Below are 20680 nucleotides of genomic sequence, written 5' to 3'. Positions count from 1 at the left end.
CCCGCAGGATGGATGGGATCTGCAGATTGAGCATAATGGATCGGAGTTCGATCCATTATGCTTCCCAGTCTGAAGATCCCATCCATCCTGCGGGGATCGTCGGCACTCAACCTGTACGGAGTGACACCGGGACCCGCTCCACGAAAAGATAAGTTGTACAGAAAGCCAACAATCCCCGCAGGATGGATCGGATCTGCAGATTGAGCATAATGGATCGGAGTTCGATCCATTATGCTTCCCAATCTGCAGATCCCATCCATCCTGCGGGGATCGTCGACACGCAACCAGTACGGGGTGACACCAGGTCCCGCTCCACGAAAAAGGTAAGTTGTACAGAAAGCCGACGATCCCCGCAGGATGGATCGGATCTGCGGATTGAGCATAATGGATCGAAGTTCGATCCATTATGCTTCCCAATCTGAAGATCCCATCCATTCTGCGGGGATCGTCAGCATGCAACCTATAAGGGGTGACACCGGACCCGCTCCACAAAAAGGTAAGTCGTAACGAAAGCCGTCGATCCCCTCAGGATGGATCGGATCTGGGGATTATGCTCCCCAATCCGCAGATCCGATCCATCCTGCAGGGATCGTCGGCTTGCTTTACAACTTACCTTTTCGTGGAGCGGGTCCAGTGTCACCCTTTGCGGTCGGTGTCACCTGGTGCGGGCCACACCCCGCGCACCTGCCTCGGGACGCCACTGGGCTTGGATTATCCAGTTGTCCGCAGGTTGGACGAATATCCACACAGATACATTTCTTTCAAATGCATGAACCTGCAATTGATTGATCTGGTCATCCTGCATGACTACACGTCACGACATTTGTCGGGAAGGAAAGAGGGGTCTCTGGAAGTTTTCCCGCCTCTGCTAAAGTGCATTTATGGCAGCAGGGCACGCGTGCATCATACACCTCTACCCCCCACAGACCCAGCATGCGTGGGGAGTGCAACCACGGCACCAAGACACGCCGTTGGACCCACAATCTTATGATCTTCCCCACCTGAAGCAAGTAGAAAAAAGTGCCATGTTAAGATGTACAAGTTTCAATTTGTAAAGTTCACAATAATAGTGTAGAGATCGGCTCTGTGCCGCCATGTTCACCAACCAGGACTTCCTTGAATCTCGACTGTTGGACGCGCTTGCACCATGCAGCTGGGCGTCTAGGGATGTGCGGAGACCGGGACCATTGTGGGGTGACGGGGTTACAATGTAAATCATTTCACGGCTGGTTTTGGCTCTGGAATCCTTTGAACCTGAACACAACAAATTTGTGCCAACTCTATGGTAGTGAATATAAGAATGGTTCAACTACCGATGTATCAGTTTTACAGAACGGACTAGGAAACCCTTCTTCAGCTTTGGATGGAGAGTTCAAAATGTGAATTGAGAGTTATGTGGTTCAGTCACATACACTGAAACTGCCCCCCCCCCCCAACCCCACCCAAAAAATCTGTGTTTCCGCCATGTCCTTTAAAATTAAATTTAAAGCCCAACTGAACTCTGTTTAAACCCCCTAAATATGCTCCAGGTGTGCAACTTAAGCTGACCATAGATGGACTGAAATGTGGCCGGTTCAGCAGGGACGTGCCAAATTTGGATCCATTTATAGCTGTTCCATCATGATAGAAGTTGATCTAATGATCGACTTTTGACGAACGAGATGTTGGAAATTTTTCAATTGATCTGCAGTTGGAGGAGTCCCCACTGTCAGAATACAATAATACATTGAGGAGGATTCCTCCATCTACCTCACTTGTATGGATGGGGGAATCTGTTTTTTTTTTTTTCAATCACCCCATATATGGCCAGCCTTATGCAGGCCATAGACAGGTCGTTTATCGGCCAAATTTTCGTCCGCATGAAAAATTGGCCGATAATCACGCCGTTATCGGGGCCAGCCCGTCAGCTGTTTTTTGCGGATCTCATTTATATTTATCGGTCATGCTGGAAAATCTACTGATCGCTGGTGCAAGGCTTTCCAGGCACCCTTGGACAAAAACTAATAAATGCACATTTTTTTTTACCTTTAAAAAAATGTGCATTTATTATTTTTGTCCAAAAGATGAACTTATCCTTTAAATCTTATCCTTTAAATCTTTAAATCTCAAAATCCAGTGTCTGGGAAGTCTGGTTCTCATGACTAGGAAGTATGAGGCCATTTTTGCCCCTTTCCTTCGCCGATCCTCATTTATCATTTATTTTGGTGCGGCTTTTTAATTGTGTAAACAAGAGCCAAAACAATTGCCTACGCAAACTGTCCAACCCAGTTGGACGTGCGGGTAATTCGAGGACCCGCGGGAATTGGCACAGATCGCCGGTCGTCGTTAGGAGCTGGCACCGCACAGGCCAAGGAAACGTGTGGCCCATCAATTAAAACGAAAAAGAACTTTTAATTAAGCACTTGGCCTAATTAGAATTAATAATGTATTATTATAGACCTGTTATCGCCGAACGTCTACAGATGCATCTCCTGACGGCGGAGAGGAAGTGACTACATGGACTCTTGACAAGGTGAGTAGGCAGGAGCGAGGAGGACCGCGGCGGACTAATCAGTGCAAGGTAATAAGGGTCGCGGTGCTCGGGATGCGGCGATTAGGTTCGATCTCACAGTCAGCGCTCTGTTTCCGGCCTTAATTAGCAAGAACAACATTATCTGGCTGATCTTCCACGCTGTACAGCTGAGAAATCTGACATCCGTCTCCTACAACCAAAGCTCAAGATGAAAATTAGCATCTACCCAGATGTTCGGGGGTCAGCGCCTACTCAGGGGCTTTCCATGCGTATGGTAGCTGTGACTTAATTAACAGCCGTCATCTTACAGATCTATTCCTGGAAATTAGTAAAAATTAATCCGCGTAAATCTAGGTTCACACCTATGCAGGTTGCGTTGGAGGCGTTTCTGCATTGCGTTTTTGCAGCGTTTTTTTTTCTTGTTGCTAGGCAGATTTTAAATGCATCAAAAACCGCAATGCATGCTTTTCCGCTCCGTTCCCATTGAAGTCTGTGGAACCGAAAACGCAACGTTTTGCGTTAAAAAAAAAAGTCCCTGACCCTTTCCAAAAAAGCATCGGCTGAAAACGCGAAGATGTGAAACTGTCCCATAGGAATCATAGGTACATATATAGCACCAATTTACGCAGCGCTTTACATATATATTGTATATTTATAGCAATCCCTAACCCTCATGGGGCGTACAATCTAAGGTCCCTAACCCTCAAGGGGGGTACAATCTAAAGTCCCTAACCCTCAAGGGGGGTACAATCTAAGGTCCCTAACCCTCAAGGGGTGTACAATCTAAGGTCCCTAACTCACATTCATACATACACATATTAGGGCCAATTTAGACAGGAGCCAATTCACCTACCAACATGTCTTTGGAGTGTGGGAGGAAACCTACGCAGTCACAGGGAGAACATGCAAACTCCAGGCAGGGGATGCCGTGGTTGGGATTTGAACCAGTGACCCTAGTACTGCCAGGCAGAAGTGCTAACCATTTAGCCACTGTGCTTTCCAATCTGCAAAACGCAGCAGAAAACGCTTATCTGTGAACCTAGGGTTACGCGAATGCTATTTAGGTAACGGTGCCGCTATGCCAGGGGCCCATACTACAGTCATCCACTGCGGTGCATTTAAGCATGTGCGTTAACACACAAGGTCTTACACGCCATGATATGCTTTGTGTTATGGCAGCCCAGTATGAATGGGTTCTTGTTGAGAATGGGCTGTCATTATGAATGAGCTGTCATTAGGAATGAGCTGCCAAAGGACCACAATGGATGAAAAAGGATCATGACCCTTTGCTAAGGCAAAACAAGTACATTGCAGTCTGCTGTAAAGGGTGTTGGGGTGTCATTCACAATAAATGACAATAGAACACACCCCACATAGAACTTGTGTGTTGCTTTTAATGCTTTTGTTTCAGTGCCATTATGCCAAAGCCCTATTCACACTACAGTGATCCATTGTGGTGCATGTAAGCATGTGTGTTAACACAAGGTCTTACATCTCATTATATGCTTTGCATTAAGGCAGCCTATTCATTATGAATGGGCTGTCATTATGAATGGGCTGTCATTATGAATGATCTTCCAAAGGGCCACAATAGATGAAAAACACACAAACCTTTACTAAAGTGTAATAAGTGCATTGCACCACTCTACTGTACAGTGTGTTGGGGTGTCATTCACAATGAACGACAAATTAACACACCCCACATAGAAGAGGTACATTGTCATGTATTGTTGCGATGCATGTTAACGTGTTTGTTTTAGCACCACTATGCCAAGGGTCTATTCACACTACAGTGATCCATTGCACCACATTTAAGCATTTGCATTAATGCGAATACATACACACCATAATATGCTTTGCATTAAGGCAGTCCATTTATTATGAATGGGCTGTCATTATAAATAGGCTGCCATTATGAATGGGCTGTCATTATAAATGGGCTGCCAAAGGACCACAATGGATAAAAAAAAAAAGTGCATGACCCTTTGCTAGGGCAAAACAAGCGCATTGAACTCAACTGTACAGTGCATTGGGGTGTCATTCTCAATGAAAAGGCAATGTAACACACCCCCACAAAGAAGAGGTGCAGTGGCATACATTGTGGCAATGCATGTTAATGCGTGCGTTTTAGCGCAACTATACCAAGTGTCTATTTCCACTACAGTGACTCATTGTAGCACATTTAAGCATTTGCATTAATGTGAATACCTACACGCCATGATATGCTTTGCGTTAAGGCAGTCCATTCATTATAAATGGGCTGTCATTATAAATAGGCTGCCATTATGATTGAGATGCCAAAGGACCACAATGGATAAAAAGAAAGTGCATGAACCTTTGCGAAGGCAAAACAAGTGCATTGCACTCTACTGTACAGTGCGTTGGGGGTCATTCTAAACGAATGGCAATGTAACAGACCCCACATAGAAAAAGTGCAGTGGCATACATTGTGGCAATGCATGTTAATTCTTGAGTTTGCGCCACTATGCTAAGGGTCTATTCACACTATAGTGATCCATTGCAGCACATTTAGGATTTTTCATTAATCAAAGAATAAATGGTGAGCGCAAGACAAAAAAAAAAGAAAAAATAAAGCAGCTAGCACAACGTGGCAAACTCTCTGTCTCCACCAAAACAAAACACTATAATATCAATGTGCAGTGCTAGAATGCATTAATGCAAATACCTACACGCCATAATATGCTTTGCATTAAGGCAGTCTATTCATTATGAATGGGCTGTCGTTATGAATGAGCTGTCATTATGAATGGGCTGTCACTATGAATGAGCTGTCGTTATGAATGAGCTGTCATTATGAATGGGCTGTCGTTATGAATGGGCTGTCGTTATGAATGGACTGTCGTTATGAATGAGCTGTCGTTATGAATGAGCTGTCGTTATGAATGGGCTGTCGTTATGAATGGACTGTCGTTATGAATGAGCTGTCGTTATGAATGAGCTGTCGTTATGAATGGGCTGTCGGTATGAATGGGCTGTCGTTATGAATGGGCTGTCGTTATGAATGAGCTGTCGTTATGAATGAGCTGTAGTTATAAATGGGCTGTCGTTATGAATGAGCTGTCATTATGAATGGGCTGTCGTTATGAATGGGCTGTCGTTATGAATGGGCTGTCGTTATGAATGGGCTGTCGTTATGAATGGGCTGTCGTTATGAATGAGCTGTCGTTATGAATGAGCTGTCGTTATGAATGGGCTGTCATTATGAATGGGCTATCAAAAGAACACAATGGATAAAAAAAGTGCATGACCCTTTGCTAGGGCAAAACAAGTGCATTGCACTCTACTGTACAGTGCATTGGGGTGTCATTCTCAACGAAAAGGCAATGTAACACACCCCACATAGAAGAGGTGCAGTGGCATACATTGTGGCAATGCATGTTAGTGTTTTAACACCACTATGCCAAGTGTCTATTCACACTACAGTGATCCATTGCAGCACATTTAAGCAGGTGCATTAATGCGAATACATACACACAATAATATGCTTTGCATTAAGGCAGTCCATTTATTATGAATGAGCTGTCGTTCTGAATGGCCTGTCATTATGAATAGGCTGCCATTATGAATGAGCTGCCAAAGGACTACAATGGATAAAAACATTTATGACCCTTTACTAAAGCATAACGAGCGCATTGCTGTACAGTGTGTTGGGGTTTCATTCACAATGAATGGGCTGTCGCTATGAGTGACCTGTTATTATAAAGGGACTGTGGGAAGGGGTTTAATGGGAACACCTGAGAAAAGGGTGTAAACAAGCAGTTTTCAGGTGTTCCCATAAAGTCTATGGTTTCTAAAACATGAAATTTTGCCTAAAGAAAAAAAAGCTTATGTACATTGCGTGACAAGCGTCATGCTTTCAGTCTAGGTTCACACCTACGCAGGTTGCATTTGAGGCATTTCTGCATTGCGTTTTTTTACACGTGTTTGTGGTTTTTCTTTTTCTTGTTGCTAGGCAGATTTTAAATGCAAAACGCATCAAAAACGCGGCAAAAACACAATACGTGCTTTTCCACAGCATCCCCATTGAAGTCTATAGAACCAAAAACATTCAAAAAAGTCAAACGTTCAAAAAAGTCCCTGACCCTTTCCAAAAAATGCATCGGGTGAAAACGCGGATATGTGAACCTGTCCCCTAGGAAAATGATTCCCCTAGGAAGATGAATTAAATGATTCCTCTTGTACCAAATTGTATTGTAACCAGGGGCGGACTGACAACTCATGGGGCCCTCGGGCAATAGGGGATCATGGGGCCCCTGTGTCCTTGCCCAAACTAAAAAAACCTATGAAAAAGGTACCAGGGGCATCTCATATGGCCCCCTACTGACCCTGGGCCCTCAATAGGGGATCATGGGGCCCCTGTGTCCTTGCCCAAACTCAAAAAAGCCTATGAAAAAGGTACCAGGGGCATCTCATGGGGCCCCCTACTGACCCTGGGCCCTCAATAGGGGATCATGGGGCCCCTGTGTCCTTGCCCAAACTCAAAAAAGCCTATGAAAAAGGTACCAGGGGCATCTCATGGGGCCCCCTACTTACCCCGGGCCCTCGGGCAGTGCCCGAGTTTCCAAATGGTCAGTCCGCCCCTGATTGTACCTTCATTTTGTAAAGAGCTGCGCAAACTGCTGGCGCCATATAAATCCTGTGTAATAATAAATGGACTATACTCCGTTTCTGCGAAACGCTTCGGTGTGAACCTGGGGTAAGCACCACAATGCATAGATGGGAATGGACACCATTAAAAACAATGGGATTCTTCATTGTAAAGGTGGGAAATGTGCAACAAAATGTTGAAGCGTGAATGGGACCCAAACCTTTCCTATTCTATTCAATTAAAACCAAAAAAAGCTTTGACATTTGATACACTTTCATTCCCAATCATCTACTAAAGACTGATATGACGTGGGTGGACTGACCCTTTAAAAAAACCCAACAAGAAATGTCAGTGACTACAGAATCTGCTTGGAGGGTCTCTTGCGGCTCCCTGCCGTGGTCGCGCAGAAGTCTCTGCAATCTCTGAACTGTAAACTGCCGTCAATCAGGGGGAAGTGGAAGTCCCCGAGCTGCAGAGGATGCATTTAGCAGAGGCAAGGGAAGAGAGGCTCTTCCAACTACAGGGCAGCTTTCCCTCCAGAAGACGATCCGATTTCAGTCAAAGTCTTCAGATTGAATTTTTTTCAGCAGATATTGTCAGCTAATGGGATTAGGGAGACCTGCGGTGCGTTATATGGAGGACGGCGGTGGAATTAAAAAAAGGAAGTGAATATTATTATGTCTCCTACATGTCTGTTGGTATTCCCTGTACTCTACGTCTCTCAATCACCCAACCAGCATTGCATTCTCTGCTCCGCATCTCAACTCTGGGCTGCTTAAAGAGAACCCGGCCCATCAACATCCCAGACAAGCTTTAACTTGTTTCTCATATTATTAAACCTGCAACTTTTATTGGAATAATCCCTGGTGATCCTGCCATGGAGGTACCTGTCAGACACATCCTGTTAGAGGGTGACAACACTCCCTCCCTGTCTACCCACAATGATCCCGTGTTGTCACCCAGGCTTCCAGTGGAGACTACAACACACTGCATTGACCATTGTTGCCACCATCACACCATCCCTCCCCCTAGAGTTGTCACCTCATCCCTTTACCCCCCCCGGTCACAGCAAAGCCGATTTTGAAATCGTGCGACTTACAGTGAAGTCGCACGATTTCAAAATCAGGTGACCTGCCCATTTCAGTTGCGATTTGCAAGACATCTGACACAGAGGTCAATGCAAATCGCACCAAAAGTAGTGCAGGCGCTACTTTAGAAATCGGTGCGGCTCTGACCAAGTCAGAACTGCACAGATATGAACGCTCTGATAGCGAATAGGGTGCGACTTGACATACGATTTGCAAGTCACATGGCATGCAAATCGCATGTCAAGTCGCTCCCGATGTGACCGGGGTGTTAGTCCTCATGCACACGGGCAGGGGCGGACTGACAACTCATGGGTCCCCCGGGCAATAGGGGATCATGGGTCCTCTGTGTCCTCGCCCCAAACTCAAAAAGCCTATGAAAAAGGTACCAGGGGCATCTCATGGGGCCCCCTACTGACCCCGGCCCTCGGGCAGTGCCAGAGTTTCCAAATGGTCAGTCCACCCCTGCACACGGGACATTTTGATAACGCTGGTAACATTAGCTGTGTAAAGTCACGTTAAAAATTTTAGTTTTTCAGCTTTTTTTAGCATTTTTGCATTAGCGTTTTTCAGCGTTTTTTTCTAAATGTCCAAAAATGCCGGTTTGCGTCGTTTTAACGCGATTTTCAGCATTAGAGCTTTTTTACAGCTAAAAACTTCTCTAGAAGCCCACTAGTCCTGAGTTTTTTTCCCAGCCCAAAAACGTCCCTGCCAAAAAAAGCTGATTACAGTCTATGTGTGTATGGACAGATAGGATAACATGCTGGGGGGATTACTGGCTGTAGAAAAAAACCTTCAAAAGCCAAAAACAGTCGCTGTAAAAACGTCCCGTGTGAATGAGGACTTCGAATCAAACACATTAATTACACGGGTTCTGTGGCTGATTAAGGTGGTAATTAAACTCAGTGCCTTATCTGCATTAAATAAGCCTCAGAACCTGTCATTAATATGTTTGGGATGAGGTGGCAACCCTACCTCCCCACGACCCCTCAATCACAGCCCAAAACTGACAGGTGGCTGTTTTACCGCCCCCCCCCCCCAGCTGCCCAACTACTGAAAGCTAAACAACAGTCAGAGGAGGCTGTTCACAAGCTGCAGCTGCGATGCTTTGTGTAGCGATCAATTTTAGGGTCCTTTCACACGGGACGGACCCGTTTAGCGGATTCACTTGCTCAGCAGGGGACATCTCCGCTGATCCCCGCTGAGCAAGCGGATGACAGCTCTGTGTCTGCTCCGCCGCTGCAGAGCAGACACAGAGCCGTTCGCTCTCCTCAATAGGCGGTCGGATGAAAATGGACCATCTGTCCGTTTTCATCCGATCCGACGGATGGATGGCGAATTGGATCCCCATCCATCCTTTTTATCAAATCGGATGTCAGCGGGTGTAAATGGACACATGTCCGTTTATACCTGCCGCTCCATAGAGGAGAATGGAGGTTCCGATCGGGTCCGCCTGAAAAACGGGCAGGCGGACCCGATCGGAACATCCGTGTGAAAGAGCCCCAACGCAGCATACCGAGTTGATAAGCAGCACCCTCTGCCAAGCCTGGCCAGTCAAGACACTAGGGCTTCGCCAAAACCGCAAGCAAAATTAGGGTCCTTTCACACGGGCGTTCCGTTTTTTTCAACAGTTCAGTCACATTTTTTCCAAAAAAAAAAACGGAACAGTTCACATCAGTTTTTCATCAGTACGGTTGCGTTTTCCATTTTAGAATTAATGGCACCCGTGCGGGTCCGCATTTCTCTGTGCGGGTGGTGCGGCTGCATGGATTTTCGTGCGGCAGCACCCGCACAGATGTGAACCTAGGGTGAGATCACGCCGACTACACTGTAAAATAACAGCACCTTTCCAAGTAATAATTCCATTTTATTTCCAGGATCTCTTGAGCACCTACGGTCCAGAGCCCAGCCTGTTCCTTGAAGGTGAGCGCCCTTCACTTCACGTTCCTAACCACACTGAAGTCTAGACGCAGGATTTTACCGCTGTGCATAATCCGTTGAACGGCTGCGGGAAAGGCGGGGTGGGGGGGGGAGGTGACGGCGGGAGGAACAAGACGTGTTGAAAAGATTAATGGCTTCTGTGAATTTTACACATGAAGCATCAGTAATTCTATTAACAAGAAAACAGCATAATTGCATTCATTTGTTCTGCATAACATTAGCTTGATACATGTGCTGGATAATTGGAGGGAAATTATTCCGGCGAGAGCCCGCCGCTTTAAAGCGTTATTGTGGAAAGGGTGACCTTGGTGGGTGAATGCAGTGGAAGTTCTCATTGAAGGCAGAGGATGGGTGCAAAAAAAAAAAAAAAAGAAAAATCTAATTTTTTCTATACCCTCCAGTTCACCCTCCAGCGGCTGTGCGCGCTGCGTTTTGCGCGGGTACAAGAGCCCATTCATTTGAATGGACTCCCATGTCACGCAGGGAAGAAGTCCCGGCACTTCTTTGGAAAACGCAGCCGAGGTTCCCAGTACAGTTGCGTTTTCCAGTGCGGGCGAATTTCCATTAGAACTAATAGCGGGTCTGCATTTCTCTGTGCAGGTGGTGCGGGTGGTGCGCCTGCACGGATCCGCAGCCGCACCACCTGCACAGATGTGAACCTAGGGTACAGGAGGCTTGTGTCATATAGGATATGTTGATTACATAGGCTCACCTACACATACCCCAGTGGTCTCCAAACTGCGGCCCGGATGTGGCCCTTTACCTGCCTTTATCTGGCCCTTGGAGTACTATTCTACCCACTGACACCATTAATGGGGCACCATTCCTACTGACACCATCATTCAGGCACTACACATTTCATTGATATCAACAATGGGATATTATTCCTCCCATTAAAATCAATGATGGGGCACTGTATCACGGCATTTTCTCCTTCCACTGGCCACAGTCTGGTCCTCCTAAAGCCTGAAGGTCAGTAGACTGGACCCTTGCTTGGAAAGTTTGGAGACCCCTGACATACCCTATCGTGTTCTGAGCTCTGCATGAGCCCGGGTTCACACTGATGCGGTGCAGAATTTGCAGCATTTTCAGTTCAAATTCCGAACCTCAATCATGCGAACCGCTGCAGGTGTGTATGTTAACAACACCCTGAAAGCGGTGCGATGTGCAGAATCGGATTGCATGGGTGTGAATACCCGTGCAATCCGATTCTAGTGCGGACCCAAAAAAGGTTCCTGCACCTTTTTGTGCAGGTGCGGTGCGATTAGAGCCATACAAAATATATGGCTCCAATCGTTCCGCACACAAATCGCATGTGATTCGCACAGGAATGTGATGTAGTTCCTGTATGACTCACATGCGATATACCGCACCCAGGCTTAAGGTCAGTAAACTGGCCCCTTGCTTGGAAAGTTTGGAGACCCCTGACATACCCTATCATGTTCTGAGCTCTGCATGAAGGTACCTTCAATCCAGGCTAGCCCAGCTATCTCACTGCATGTTCTACAGGTGAAATCTCAATTGAGCTTCCTAGTTTACTAATGAGTGCAGCTCTGCCTCTACCTGGCAATGGGGAAAACCTGCATTGGAATTAATGACAATTTGGAAATTTTACATCAGCTGTCTACTACCGCTTTAAACATGACCCAACGGTACAGAAGACTCTGCACACGGAATACAAATTATCTTTCTGATTTGTAATGTAAGTCAAAGCAAAAATCTGCAGAACATCTAGGAAATACATGCTCACGTCCCTGTGCCTGAATGAGGGCGGATAGACTGCTGCGATGGCCGCATGCAAACTGGACAACCTGCATCATGGCCGTGGATGAGGGGGTACCACCAGTCCTAGTGTACAAGGCCCAGGACAGCAGGGAGGCCCAGGATCATTGGTGTCAGTGGGAGGAATAGTGCCCCATCACTGCTGTTAGTTGGAGGAATTGTACCCCAGGGGCGGACTGACCATTTGGAAACTTGGGCACTGCCCAAGGGACCGAGGTCAGTAGGGGGCCCCATGAGATGCTCCTGGTACCTTTTTCATAGGCTTTTTTGAGTTTGGGCAAGGAGACAGGGGCCCCATGATCCCCTATTTCCCGGGGACCCCGTGATTTCTAAGTCCGCCCCTGCATAGGATGCATCATGCTACAGCGGTGAAGCAAAGCTTTGCGACTCTACTATGTGTACCCCCCCACCCACCACCATTGCCTCTGCAGCTAAAGGGGGAGGCATTGGGGAACAGTAACCCCTAACCTCAAGTATAAATGAGCCTTAATTGTTCCTGCTGCCCAAGGTAAGTACCAGTAGGGATAATACAGAGAGAGTGCAGAAGAGCCAGGACAGCTCTGACTTTCTGGCAGGATCAAAAGGAATCCCGAAGCCCTTGCAAATGGAGTGAAGCTTCTGGATATGGGGGAGCACATGATGTGACAGTGGCCAGATCTATATATACTGCCTATATATGCACACATAATTATATATATGCGCTGTTTAATATATATACTATATATTATATGCTGTATTATTTATATATATATATATATATATATATATATATATATATATATATATACACTGTATTATATATTATATGCTGTGTAATATATATTATATATATATATACCTACACACAATAATATACATATATATATATATATATATGCACACACAATTTAATATGTGTATATATATATATATATATATATATATATATATGCACACACACTGTATGTATGTATGTGTGTGTATATATATATATATATATATATATATATATAGATATGTGTGTGTGTGTTCTGTAGCCATAACAGTAATAACATCCCATGTCTGGCATAGAACATGCTCACTGTGCTCCTGAGAACTTCTTGTGGGAACCATCTGACAGTCAAAGGTTCTGACTTTCCCTCAAGAAATCCACTTCTCCTATTTCTGCCGCTGGGGCAGGTTTGAATATGAAAAGCAGGCACTGATTGGTTGATGGGAGGGAAACACAGACTGGCTTTCAGTCAAGCATTTAGTGTATCGGCTCTTGCCGCTGCATTTAATCAACAAAGGAGGAGAGGGAGAAATAAAAACGGCTTATATCTACCTTGAAAAAAAGTATATGTGACTGCACCAACACAGTAACTGCACATCGGCTTCCACCAATATCGCAAGGTGGGTCCAGTTTAAGCGGCAGGTCTATCTAAAACAAATATCTTACATCTGACGTTGATAATTACAAATGTTTACATGGTAGAATGTTAAGCAGTATTTTTACATATTGCACATCAATCCCTGCCTTCTAGGAGCGAATAATCTAAGGTCACTATTAAGGCCAATTAACCTATCAACATGTCATTGGGATGTGGGAGAAAACCAGAAAAACCAGAGGAAACGCATGTGAGCAAAGGGAGAACATGCAAACTCCATGCAGGTAGTGTCCTGGTTGGGAACAAAGGATGAACCCCAGTACTGCAAGGCATGAGTGCTAACCATTAAGTGATCATACTTCCCCACCATGGATTACCCTCTAACTCATTACATCTCAAGGAGAGACATTCCTTCATCTGAGTTCATCTTCATCATGATGGATTTTATTTAGTAAATCGAATAACTCTACTAGCCTTAGCAGGCAGCAACTATGTGAAAAGTGCAGTAAACCGCAGCAGCTAGACTGCCACATGCTATGGTCCTATGGGTAAAAATGAAACTGGCCTGGCTGATATAGGCTAGTTCACTTTGCACAGGTCAAGTGACCACTAATCTACATCAGCCAACCAACGTTCAACTTTATAGAAATGAGTCTATGTAGTGATGAGAGTGGTGGGTGGAGATGGCCTTTAATGTTTCAAGAATCCAAAGCGGTAACTTCCACCTGTTTCCAGAGCCAACATACCACACTAGGAAAATAGCCCTTGCTGCAGTGACAAGCGTGTTGACAGTGTAGACCCAAGCACACTGGCACAGGTGAATGACAGAACCCAGAACCTCCCAGTGCAGGGCAGACATTCAGCGAGTCGTGAGTACAGGAAACACATGAGACAAAAGCCTGCATCCCGCAAAGCAGCATGTTACAGTCACAGAACACTGGAGCAAGCAGAAAAAGGTCTGTACAGAAGTTGGAAGGTCCCAAAATTCCAGTAGATGCAACTGACGTCCGAAGCTAACCAAAGAGGTATCTCCGCAGTAGGGTCCTTTCTTCCAACCCCTTCTTCATACAAGAGTCCACAATATTGTCCATACTGGTCCAACTAATTAGAAAACAAATGTAGTTTGCAGTAAGGCACTACTGCACGTAGATTGCACTGTTCCCCTTACGATAAAGACAATATGTTCTTCATAAAAAAATGTTAACAATATTTCCAATGAAAATAAATCATCGCCATCACTTCCTGATTTTATTTTTAGATTTCCCAGAGCCAGAAACTAAATAAAGGACATTTAGAACAATTCTAGGTAGAAATGGGCTGCTCGTGGGTGGGGTTTGTACATTTCTGGGTGGGGTTTGGCTGCTAGTGGGTGAAGTTTAGATGGTCAATTCCATCACGGGATGGCTGTTGACAACATTAGCATTAAATGTAGATGGGGTAGAATTTGGCATCACTGTATTGTTGTTCTGAGTAATGGACACCTCAGTATTAAAATTCTGCTTGTTATTTTAGAAGATATCTGCCATAAAGGAGACACTTGGACTGCCATGGTTGGCCTACGTGTGGAAATGTTAGTTGCTTGACTATCATGCTAATCCTCTAGCTATAAGACTTTATGAGCCACTGACCTGTAATAAATATGCAGCAAGTGAATTCAGATGTCGTGATCTACACCATGGTTAGCTATTCAGAAGGCATTGAAGCTCAAGGATAAGCATGACAACCAGGCAACTGGTTGACTCAGAAGTGGCAGCCTACATTTTTCTCTTATGAATTTTCTTCAATGTCATCATGAGAGGTGGGACAGTGCATGATGGGCTTAAGAGGGTGGAACGTGACCCATGGACTGCGCCACATGACCAGTTTCCATCTAATCACATGCAAAACCTCCCATCTAAGATGGACATGCAGGCATTTCAACATGACCAATCCTGATGGGTACAAAATTCAATCCTTGGGATCAGCTCCCTACCTTTCTGATTACACTCACATGAACTTGGTCAATAAACTCTTGTATGAGGTTGTCCATAAAGCTCGTCATACACATTACAATCTGATTGTACAAACTCTGTTAGACACACCAAAATGTGCAGTACAAGGCCTTCCCCATTGGGCATCAATCAGAGATTCAACAATCAGACTTTAACGTGTATAGCCAGTCTTAATGTCAAGTGAGTATTATTAGAATAGAAGAAAGATGAACAAAAGTAGATTATTTTGTATCTACTTTGAAGTAGAACTGTGACTAACCAATCGGTTTTCAACTTTTTACTTTTTCTTAACAAGCAACAAATATGTTCTTTCTGATCTCAGTAGCTGCAGGCATTATGGTGTAATTTATCCTCAAAATTCACAAGAGCAACACTGAAGTCATTCAACTAATAAAAAGTATTTTTTTTCTCAGACCATCGAGGATTAATTACTCAGTGGTGCTTGCAGCTACATAGGTTAGTAAAGGCTTGCTGTAAAGCATTTGTACTGCTTGTCTTGAAGATGTAAACAGTTGAATGTTCATTTAGCTGCAATGCAGAATCTTCTGTGATAAGTGAAGTTTGATATGTTTACCATTTAATGTAATCCTCAAAAGCAGACCTGTGTTGCTCGGGCACTACAAATGTCTAAATAAATATTTCTCTCATTATGCATACACTGTATAGATTATGAACGTACTCCCACAATCCCCAATTAGATCATCTCCCACACGTGAGAATAAACAGAACGGTTATGTTTATTCTCTCGTGTGGGAGGTGTTGTAATTGGAAACCGTGGGAGTATGTTCTTCATTTACATTTTAATTCACAGAAAGCTTTGTCTACCTCTAGTAAAGGCTCTGAAATAAAAAAAAAAAAAGAACGACGCCATCGCTTGCCCTAAGACCTACTGACTTTTCAAGGGGTCTGATGGCACCCGATACCCCTTCTCATCCAATCAGCTGTTCAGCAAGAGTCCAAAGGGGGATATAACTAATCGTTCCTTAAAGGGGGTTTCAGCTTTTTACATGACAGCGGACAATGGGAAGGGATGGACCCTTTAAAGGCTCAATCAAGGTTAATAAGTGACCAATGCACTCCATACATACTGTGGCAAACACATCCGCAGTTAAAAGGTTTGTATAATTGCATCTGTGGTATGTTTCAGATGTGTCTGGGAGGCATCCATATCACAGTTGCAATGAGTTCCTTACATTACACGCATGGCAATACACTCAAGAGCTCTCGGTAAAGCTTGAAAGGCTTTTCTAGTCTACCAATAAGATTGATCCAAACTTTCATCCAATTAATGGACGATTGAAAAAAAGACTGAAAATCTGCCATAATGTACGTAAATGCTACACAGAAATCTCTTTCCTGCTGTGAATGGTTTGTTGTTATCCCCAAGAGGTCTACACAGAACCTGAGGTTAAAGTACCTGAAGACGTTTTTTTTTTTTCATTTTGGATAAAGAAGGGAAGGTTTAAAACCCATCTGTACTTCATTAGGGAGATTTCAGTTCATTTCCTGTCCAGTAGGCTCAGCAGAAAGTCAGAGGCTATCTTTCCAAAAACGAGAAACATCACCTCTTAGATTGTGGTTATGGGAAGAAGTGTCACCCATGTCAAAAAACACAGCCTTAGTGGCAACCCAATCCATCCCACCGGACAAATGGCAAGTGAGGAGGTGTTGCCTTCAATTCAGGGAAAACTCCAACCTCGCAGCAATGATAAACTAAATCAGAGAAGGCACAGAAGGCATTTCTGGCTATGAAAGGTACCAGTTGTTGTCTTGCATTGTCTGTTCTTCAGCAGGACTTTGAATGTTAAAATGGGGTATACATCCATTGTAAGCAAGCTACATGGAACTTTGCCCACTTACACCAATTTTAAGCAAGCTGCATGGAACTTTACCCACTTCCTCCAATTTTAGGCAAGCTACGTGCAACTTTGCCCACTTCCTCCAATTGTAAGCAAGCTACATGGAACTTTGTCAACTTCCTCCAATTTTAGGCAAACTATGTGGAACATTGCCCACTTCCTCCAATTTTCAGCAAGCTACATGGAACTTTGCCCCTTTCCTCCAATTTTAGGCAAACTACGTGGAACTTTGCCCACTTCCTCCAGTTTTAGGCAAACTATGTGGAACTTTGCCCACTTCCTCCAATTTTCAGCAAGCTACATGGAACTTTGCCCATTTCCTCCAATTTTAGGCAAACTATGTGGAACTTTGCCCACTTCCTCCAGTTTTAGGCAAACTATGTGGAACTTTGCCCACTTCCTCCAATTTTCAGCAAGCTACATGGAACTTTGCCCATTTCCTCCAATTGTAGGCAAACAACGTGGAACTTTGCCCACTTCCTCCAATTTTCAGTAAGCTACCTGGAACTTTGTCCACTTCCTTCAATTTTAAGCAAGCTACATGAAACTTTGCTTACTTCCTCCAATTTCAAGCAAGCTACGAGGAACTTTGCCCACTTCCTCCAATTTTAGGCAAGCTACATGGAACTTTGCTCACTTCCTCCAATTTCAAGCAAGCTACGAGGAACTTTTGCCCACTTCCCCCAATTTTAGGCAAGCTACATGGAATTTGTCAACTTCCATCAATTTTAAGCAAGCTACATGGAACTTTGCTCACTTCCTCCAATTTCAAGGAAACTACATGGAACTTTGCTCACTTCCTCCAATTTCAAGCAAGCTACATGGGACTATGTCAACCTCCTCCAATTTTAAGCAAGCTGCATGGAACTCTGCCCACTTCCTCCAATTTTAGGCATACTACAAGGAACTTTTCCAAACTTCTACAATTTTAAGCAAGCTACATGGAACTTTGGCCACTGACATCTTTTCAGCTACCATCCAGAGGTGCTTTTGTGTGTATTGCCATTTGTACTTATAGAAGCCTTTTAGGCAGTGCCCACCAATTTCCAGTCCAAGACTAAGAAGTTTAATGGTTGGCTGGCATAGCCCTGATTGAGTCATTTTTAATTTGTAGCTTTAAACAGTGACCACAATTCGATTTTTGCAGAGTATTCTCTGTATATGATATGCCTATGTGCACTTTCACATTAAACACATCTTTTACATTCCCAGTCATTACACCAATTCCATCAATAGATAAACTGGTGGCCATCCCTAGAGGTGACCTTTTCAGCATTTAAATACCTACTAAAGATCAGCATACTGTAGAATGGTCAATGCTACATATGCCCCCATCATGGCATTCATATCTAGCACTGTATAGTGATCCACACAGCAATTTATAGGGTAGGGATGTGTTGAAAACCACCAGAGCTCCTTGGCACAATTTTTTGTCTTTGCCGAATCATATCCTCTTCTCATTCAACAAATTCAGTTTTGTTCATGGTGGCCAGTATGCTGGCCGATACAAGATTCTCTGAACCTGGGCTGCCTCCAGGTCCAGCCGTGACGTTGCCTCTCACATACCCCCCCTTAAAGTCACAATTTGCCTTTGGCTGCTGAATGTGTTTGATTCTTCACTTGCTGGAGCAAAGCTTAGCATATCCCCAGTGAAGAAAGGCTTTATTTTTTTCTCTTTTTGAGGCTTCAAAAACATGTGCGTGTGAATATATATTTATAGAAATATATAATATATATGTCTATATACACTGTATATACATGACTGGGTCTCTTTTTGTATAGGTCAGAAGGCTTTAAAGAGGGAGTGATGCCAGAGAAAAAAAAAAAATAAGGCTGCATAAGACTTTTCTTATCAGTAACAGCCATGTAGACAATGGGCAGGACCTATGGTGGGCCATTCATCGAGGGAAAGGACAGGACAGACCTGTTTGATGATTTTTGGACTCCCTACTACAGAAAAACGAGGCTTCTTGTGAATATAGATTGGTATTTCGTGGCCATTGCGTCTTCCTAAAATATCTGTTGGACAGTAGCCAAAAAAAGTTTGAGGTTCGTAGTATTGTTCGGTTTTTAGATCTTTTTTAGGTAGGCTTAATTAGTGGGACAGAAGCCAGAAATAAATTTAAGGACTAATCCTAGACCTTCCCATACTTCTGACCTTTTTGGGTGGGTCGACTCTTTATTGGAACAATGTAGTTGAAGTGAAAATGGCAGGAGGGAGCTCAATCATCAGCTCCATCATCTCTAAAAAAATAAAAAAGGAGGTTTATGGTGGCACCAGAGTTTGTGATTGAGGCTTTTAAAACTAGCCATGACCCACCAAATTCACATTCAACATTTTTGATAAGGTTCAAGTTCCACCTGTCATGGGCCCCTTGTGTGCATGTGGCTGCAGCAGAAAAGCCTTGCTGGCAATGCCCATCAGCATAGAAGGGCCACTAGGCTGGCAAGTAATTAATATGGTTTTGGTCATAAATCCTGAATAATGGTTTTCCTGTCTTAAATAATTAGATAAGTCCATGTGTACCAATTGAAAAAATATAAATGCACACATAGATACTTGTCTCTTGGATATGCTCAAGTAAGTCATGTCCTTTCTTGGTGGGACAGCATGTAGAGTTTAGCCACTTTACATTTATCTCCTATGGAGACTGTATAAAAACTGTATTATTCCTGTACAAATTCAATATACTTGTAGGGAAGGAAGGAAATCTTCACTTCTCCAAGACGCGAGCCTCTTGTTGGGTCTTTAGTAACTTGAGCTGAGATGGCAGAAACATTTCTCAAGCTCTAAAGGAGTTGGTGGGTTCCATATGAAACAACCAATGGAATTCAGTAGTAATTTCCATTGTGCGCATAAATTCCTGCATTATAAGGAGGTGTCTGTTCTGACACCCCTGTCATCTTGGTCACAAAGCAGTTATTTGCGTCAGTTCTGCTTGTGGGTTAGTCCCTACTTGCTCTGCTTCGCCGCCCATCATAGGCAGCTCCATGCCTAGTCATGCTGGATTGTTCGGACCGTCTGAGTTCTTGCAGGCATAAGCAACATCTTTGGCAATGCTGCACATGCGGTTGGACATCTGCAGCTCGGGGCGGAAGGCGGCGGGGAAGCAGAACTTTTTGAAGCAGGCCTTGAAGTTCTCATCTAAGAAGGCATAGAGGACTGGGTTAAGGCTGCTGTTGATGTAGCCCAAGGCAATGCAGAAGAGGAGGATGGCCACCTTGACATCGCTGTCGGGCTTGGCTCCAAGGTTCTGCACCAACACGAAGATCTGGACAGGGGTCCAGCAGATAATAAACACGGCAACGACCACCAACACCAGACGGGTGATCCTCCTCAGGTTTCGGTCCTTCTCCCTTGACCCGGACAAAACACGGACTTTCTTCAGTCGTCGAATCATCAGGCTGTAGCAGATGGTGATAATCAAGACAGGAATGACAAAGGAAAACATGAACACGCAGGTGCCAAAGACCGGTTCCCAATAATGTTCAGGATCGGGCAACTGAACCATACACTCAATACCTGCAAGAACAAGAAAAAAAATATGAACAAAT

The 20680-nt window shown here is 44.3% G+C and overlaps 1 protein-coding gene across 1 annotated transcript in view; it reads right to left on the bottom strand.

Moving 5' to 3' along the window:
• Positions 1-13697: 13697 nt before the first annotated feature.
• Positions 13698-20680, bottom strand: part of OPRL1 (opioid related nociceptin receptor 1) — a 94040-nt gene continuing 87057 nt past the window's right edge. The window contains exon 4 of the mRNA XM_089657478.1: positions 13698-20648. Within this exon, the coding sequence (XP_089513604.1) occupies positions 20125-20648 (524 nt within the window). The 3' untranslated portion in view covers positions 13698-20124. The remainder of the gene's footprint in view (positions 20649-20680) is intronic.

This window comes from Staurois parvus, unplaced genomic scaffold (genome assembly GCF_062004578.1).
Source record: "Staurois parvus isolate SC_StPar_1 unplaced genomic scaffold, SC_StPar_1.0 ptg001004l, whole genome shotgun sequence".
Classification (NCBI taxonomy): domain Eukaryota; kingdom Metazoa; phylum Chordata; class Amphibia; order Anura; family Ranidae; genus Staurois; species Staurois parvus.
This window is presented reverse-complemented; position numbering and strand designations above follow the sequence as displayed.